We start from the raw sequence: 6,713 nt of genomic DNA, 5'->3' as shown, positions 1-6,713 counted from the left end.
TTCAAGTTGATTCGGCCTTCGACCCCAACATAAAAGTTGCTCCATTTCAAGTCCTGAACATGGTTTCATCAATGGTTTCTTGAACGAGCAATCCCATCGCTTGTTTCACTTGCTTTGCCCTTGATCGCGTCATTGGTCCGTCATCAACTATCAACGGGTCTCGTCTCGTATTTGCCTTCGTCGGGCTCGACTCCTGGATCATATCAACTCTGCTACAATGGCTGACCACCTTCATTTTACAATTAAGAGAGGGGATAAAGGGGAATCAATCGAAGCAAATTAAGGTCACAATTTCCTTTCAGTAGCTTATAATATGCTTGATTAACACAAAATATATAGAAGACTCCATTTAACTAAAAGAAAAAAGTGATCTCATCCTAACAATTGAGATTTTAGATGAGGTGATACAAAATAACATAAGTAAAAGATTTGTGTTCAAGTATTTCTTGTTTAGTGATAAGAATTATGCAAGTGTGAGGCCTTTGATAGAAATTCATCCTGCCTCAAATTATGTTTTGAGGATTAAGCGTAAATGTGTTCTAATCACTTTGGTTTTTAGATGAGACAATATAAGACAAAATACTCATATTTTATGTGATGATTTTTCACTAAGGATTATTTCGTACTTGTTTCCAAGTTTGTCATGTAGTTCCATTATAAGATGAACTTCCTCTGTGCTGTAGTTCCCTCTTTTCACTCCAGGCTTGAGGTAATTCATCCACCGTAGTCGGCAACTCTTTCCGCATCTTGCTAAACCTGAAAGATATGCAACATCCGTTATGAAGAGGGTAATCATGATAAATTAAAGTTCATAATTTACAAAAAACTATTATTTTAATTGCTTCAAACATTTAGAGCAAGTATCATTCATAACTGAAATAAATAGCTGATAGGGCTATATTAAATTAATAGCACACTTATCTTAGAAGTAGGTTGAAGGAAATTATGGTCATATTCTATTGATTATGATCCAAATTCCCATAAAATAACAAAATTAATTCATGAAAATAATCCATTTCAATTTACTATTATCGGCTAATTAACAAGGCAGAAAAAACTCTTCTTACTTGCATATTTAGGCAGCAATCGCCAATTCCAGTAGCCATATCTCTGTATGTACGCTCTTAACTTGTTATCTTCTTCTTCGCTCCAGGCACCTTTCTTCACTCCATTAATGTCAACTTTCGAGGGCTTCACCATTTTCTTGCAAAACTTTCTCTGTTGATGCTCTCAAAAGCCCACTCCTTTAATTTGATGCAAGCTGATAAAAACGGATGACTAAGTCTGTTTCATAGAAACTATGAGACTTCTTTAAGCAGTCATTTAACCTAATCGAATATTTTTAATACTAAATACCTATCTTGACCGAAGTTTGAAACCGCCATGAATTTGTCTTACCGATTTAAAATTTTTAAAAGCAAGATAGAATTGAATTACTCAAAAAACTATTATGGATCCTGAAAAGAAAATTCATTGAATATTGCTACTGTATGATAAGATTAATTAAAAAATATTCATTTATTTACAGTTGGTAAAGAGTTGTGTACTCATATATTTATTCCTTTTCTTTTTATTTTTAAACTAAACACATTGGAGGGAAACATATGACTAAGCTTCCTGTACGAAACCATTTCTAAAAATTAAGCTCATGTTTGACAATGAATTTGAGAAAAGAAGGAAATTTAGGAAATGTGGGTCAAAGAGGGGGTGAATAAAAATTATCTCATGTAAACTTTAATTAATATGAAATTTGAAAGTCCAAGGATTCCGAGCTATAGCTTTATTTACGATGAGGATTCTTTATATTAGTCAACTTTTACGTGATTTTGTTTGTGAAGTTTAAACTACATCGCAGGATCGTGTTTTCGGCATTGGACTGAATTAATGTTAGTTTTGGTCCTTACCAGTTTCGGTCCAATTTTTCGTAATTTATTTTTTGGGAGATCATATCAGACAAACCAGCAATTAAGTAGCCAGCAATTTTAATTTATAAAAACTGGTGTCAAATTTGTCGGCCTTGAATTTTTAATGACTTACTATTTATTATTCAAATTAAAAAATTATATTATATTTTAAATTGAAGAAGATGACGTATTCAGCAAAATTGCTTATTTGCGTGAGCAGTTGGCATTTGCAGCACGTTTAGGTTAACTTCTTCTTCTTCTTCTTCTTCTTCTTCTTCTTCTTCTTCTTCTTCTTCTTCTTCTTCTTCTTCTTCTTCTTCTTCGCATGATAATTAAATACACAAGACAACATGGTGATTAAATTTTTTAGTATTCAGCCTTATTCAATCCGCTTTACAAAACATGCTTTCACCCAACATTTTCTGAATAAACTATATTCGTCTGAAAAGAAATTCTCAGAATCACTTTCATCATTTGTAATTATTTAATTCTATTTTATAATTAGTTATTCTGCTCCCATTTATTTCAACCCTTGACTTCGGAATTAACTAAGTTAAATATTGTTTTAGCTGATAATAATAGGATCTATCTTAAACAAATATTTTGAATCAGTCTAAAAAGAAGAAAAGAGAAGAGAAGAAGAAGAATAAAGAGACAAAACAACAATCTATTGAGCAACAAGAATAGGGTTTACAATGAAAATAAAAATAGTTTTTATACTACAAAGAAACCTAAAAATAATAGGAGACCTAAATAAGGAAATTAAATATTATGCTAAATAAAATAAATAAAAACGCGTATATTATCATCCCCCTCAAACTCACGATGCTAAAGCAAGAAGTAGATAGAGTTTGTCACGTAAGAAGTGAAAACGATGAACCGGATGAGATTTAGTGAAGAAGTCAGCAAACTGCAATGATGAAGAAGCAAAATGTAGAGAAATGGTGCTAGACTACAGATGACAACGAACTAGATGATGATCAATCTCAATATGTTTTGTGAATTCATGGAATAAAGAGTTGTGAGAGGTTTGAATAGCACTAGTATTATCACAATACATGGGAGTTGAGGAAGAACGAGAAACACTCATGTCTGCAAGTAATCATCGTAACTAAACAATCTCAGTGGTAATGGATACCATAACTCGATACTCTGCTTCTATAGAGGAATGGGAAACAACAGTCTGCTTCTTACTTTTTCAAGAGATAAGAGAATCACCCAAAAATATGCAAAAATCAGTATTGGACTTGCGATTAATGGGGTCACTGGCCCAATTAGCATCAGGGTGGGCACGGAGCACTAAGGATGAGGTCGATGGAAACAAAAGACTTTGAAAGCATGTACCATGAAGATAACGTAAAATACGAATAACTGCTACCCAATAAACTGTAGTAGTAGTTGAAACAAACTAACTAACAATGTGAACACTATAAATAATATCAGGACGTGTGATGGTAAGATAAATTAGATATCCAACAATAGTGCGATATAAAGTAGGATCAGTTTATGGTACACCGTCAGAGGATGAATATTGAGCGTTGGACTCAAGAGGAGTATCAACCGTTTTAATATTAGTAAGATAAGCATGCTCAATAACATCCATAGTATACTTGGATTGAGAGATAAGATAACCTCTACGAGAAGAAGCAACTTTGATCCCCAAAAAATAAGATAGTGTACCTAAGTCCTTCATTTCAAAAGAATAAGCCAATTCTGATTTCAATCCAACAATTCCATCAACATCATCACTAATAATAATCATATTGTCAACATATAGTGTAACACCCAAATTTTATTATAAAATAGGTATGGGTCGTTGCCAAAAACTTACTTTTATTTATTTTAAGTACCAAATGGAAAGAATAAGATTCTTAAGTAAACAAGATACTAGAACATTCATAAATTAAATTTAAATTATCGAAATATACGTGATCAACAAACAAATCAAATAACATGTTTTTTTACACGAAACCAACTAGTAAATTTAAAGGCGGTTAAAGAGAGACACAAAATAGCCTAACGAAATTGTTTTTGAATGATTTTTTGAAAAACAATTTCTTTACTTAACAACCCGTGCACCGTTCAGCCATCATCCACGTCGACTCTATTGACCTGAAATGTTGAAATTAAAGGAGTGAGTAATTACACTGAATAGGATACGTACGTCCGAACAATATGATAACTTTTAACACGTAAATTCATAACATTTCATACCATCATTTCATCAAGAGCAATCAGTGAGAAAGCTCTAGCACATTTGAGAAAACCCAAAGGCGATCTCACATTTCATTTCATTTCTTTGAGACCCACAGGTCAAACATTTCATTCCATTTCATCGAACCCGCAGATCAATAAGCATTTCATGAAATAAATCAGGCATAAAAATCATAATATTGAAAGGACATATCACTTGCACATAAAAGTATCCTACCTCTTTTGATAATAAAATTGTTGGAAGTAGAAAATTCACATTCCCAAAACCTTTCGCCGTTGCCAAGTCTATATGCTGAGAAAATTATCGAAAAATATATTTTATGATAAATCATGAGTTGATTGATGATTGCAAAGCAAAAATCAAGATTTTGGATACTGTGAGGGTGTGAACGTGTAGCTGATCAAAGTGAGTGTAATCCAATGCAAAAGTAAATATGCATAAGAAAACATTATTTTAAACTGATGACGTCTCATAAGTATAATTGGTGCTAATCACTTAGCAAGGCCCCTTTTTATACTATTAAATCATTTTAAATGCAGTGGTCAATCTAGGTAAGAAGTCTTCATTTTCGACCTAATGATGATAGATAATTAGGCACAATTTATGCTAATTAATTTTTAACATCCAAATTTACTTCATTTACTTAATTAACACTTTAAATTAGTATTTACCAATTACAAGATTATAATGTTCTCCACATGCTATTTTTACATTAAATGATTCAAAATACACGTATTGAGAAGAGACAATATTTTAACATGATTTCTAAGTTGAATCCTAAAGTGAGACGAATCGTGAGCACGTAATAACATATAAATATAATTATTATAAAAAAGTTATAAACATATCGTAATTAAATTAATAGGCACATCGATTGTTCGTCCAAGGTACGTTTAACTGTAAAAATATAATTAGTCACGTGAAAATAATTATATCAAATAAATAACAGATGCAACCTAACCAACAGAATCTCGTCAATTAGTTCTGTTAATCAATCCAGTTACAAAACTCCTTGTTTGGATATCAATCAAATTAAATTAATTAAAATCTATTTAACATAAGAATAATCAAGTTTGCGTCAATTTACATAAAATGACAGGTTATCATATAATAACATAACATCATATAAAATGAAATAAATAATTATATAATGTATTATAAGCTTAATTGGACTATATACCCAAAATAATTAACTTTGATGCGGATGTAGAATAATTTGTCAGAGGCCCAAATCGTGTCTTACCATTAGACTAGCAATTTGTGAGAAATTTTCTTAATATGAAATAAGATATTTAAGGGCATTGTTAATTACAAACTACCCAGTCGTAAATGTGAAAATATTACAAGTCACATGCATATGCAAATTAAATTGATATTTCTAGGTAATGATCTCCAAAGTTTCTATAATTATTGATTAACTGTAATATTTATTATAGGAGGGTTGAATGAAATTCTAGCACTAAGGCAAGTTTTGCTCCCTTAAAATACATGTGCATGATCTATCAAATGAGTTGGACGTCAAGACAATTAAATTCCCCAAACCTTATACTGGAGCTAAGACACGTAATCCCATCCCCAAAGCCAGGACACTAATGGTTAATCATAAATAAAATAAAAATTTTGAGGCATTACATATAGCAATAATAGAATGCGACCAGCTAAAGAGCATCTAAAGAATAAAGCGGAGTCATGATGAAGGAATGTAAAACCATTAGAGCTAACAATAGTGGAAAATTTCTCAAATCAGGCACGAGGTGCTTGTTTGAGGCCATAAAGTGCCTTCTTGAGTTTACAAACATATCTAGGAAAGTGAGAAGATCAGGATGAGGAACCATGTAAACCTCCTCTTGAAGATTTTCATTTAAAAAGACATTTTTGACATCCAATTGAGAGAGAATTCACTGACATTCAAAGAGGATCCCAAATAGCTTCTTTATAGAAAGATGGTTCAATTAACTTATGAATGGATGTTAAAAAGCAGCAAAATGACTCAGAATAACAAGAATAATCAAAATTATGTAACTGAGTGGACTTATGAATATGTTGAGGATATTGAGGAAAAGATGAAGTAGGAGCTAGATCAACAATCTCAGGTGGTGCTTGGGAAGTCATAAAATGAGGAGTATGTGTACCTGCAGGACATGAAGAATCAACAGTACATGGGGTATGGGAAGGTGGACTGTTTATATCATTTAAGAATGGATCAATATGAATGAAGTCAGTTTTAGTCAGTTATGAATATTATCAAAAATAGAGAAGAATAGAATGTGCTCAAGAAACACGACATGACGAGAAACATGTAATTTATTATTAATGAGGTCGAAACAGCGATAACCCTTTTGCCCTTGCCCATAACCCAAGAAAAAACAAATAGTAGAGCGAGATGTCAACTTATTACGTTCAACTTTAGGTCGAAGAACAAAGTAAGTACAACCAAAGACCTTCAATGAGGAGTAATCCGAAGGATGCCTATACAATGTTTCAAAGGGTGATAAACTTAAATTGTGGGAAGATGGAATATTATTGATTAAAGAAACAGTAGTAAGAGCTGCTTCTCCCCAAAATTCACTGGCAACTTTGGCGGACAAAAGAAG

General features: G+C 32.1%; 1 protein-coding gene across 1 annotated transcript; it reads right to left on the bottom strand.

The window, feature by feature from the left end:
• Positions 1–626: 626 nt before the first annotated feature.
• Positions 627–1,200, bottom strand: LOC111388673 (transcription factor MYB4-like; the record flags this gene model as incomplete). The annotated part of the gene is made up of 2 exons (XM_023013434.1): positions 1,068–1,200; positions 627–756 (listed from the first exon to the last, which is right to left on the bottom strand). Coding segments are annotated over exons 1-2 (263 nt in total), but the record flags the coding sequence as incomplete, so codon positions are not given.
• Between the last annotated feature and the right edge of the window lie 5,513 nt (positions 1,201–6,713).

Source organism: Olea europaea, unplaced genomic scaffold, assembly GCF_002742605.1.
Source record: "Olea europaea var. sylvestris unplaced genomic scaffold, O_europaea_v1 scaffold5178, whole genome shotgun sequence".
Lineage (NCBI taxonomy): Eukaryota > Viridiplantae > Streptophyta > Magnoliopsida > Lamiales > Oleaceae > Olea > Olea europaea.
This window is presented reverse-complemented; position numbering and strand designations above follow the sequence as displayed.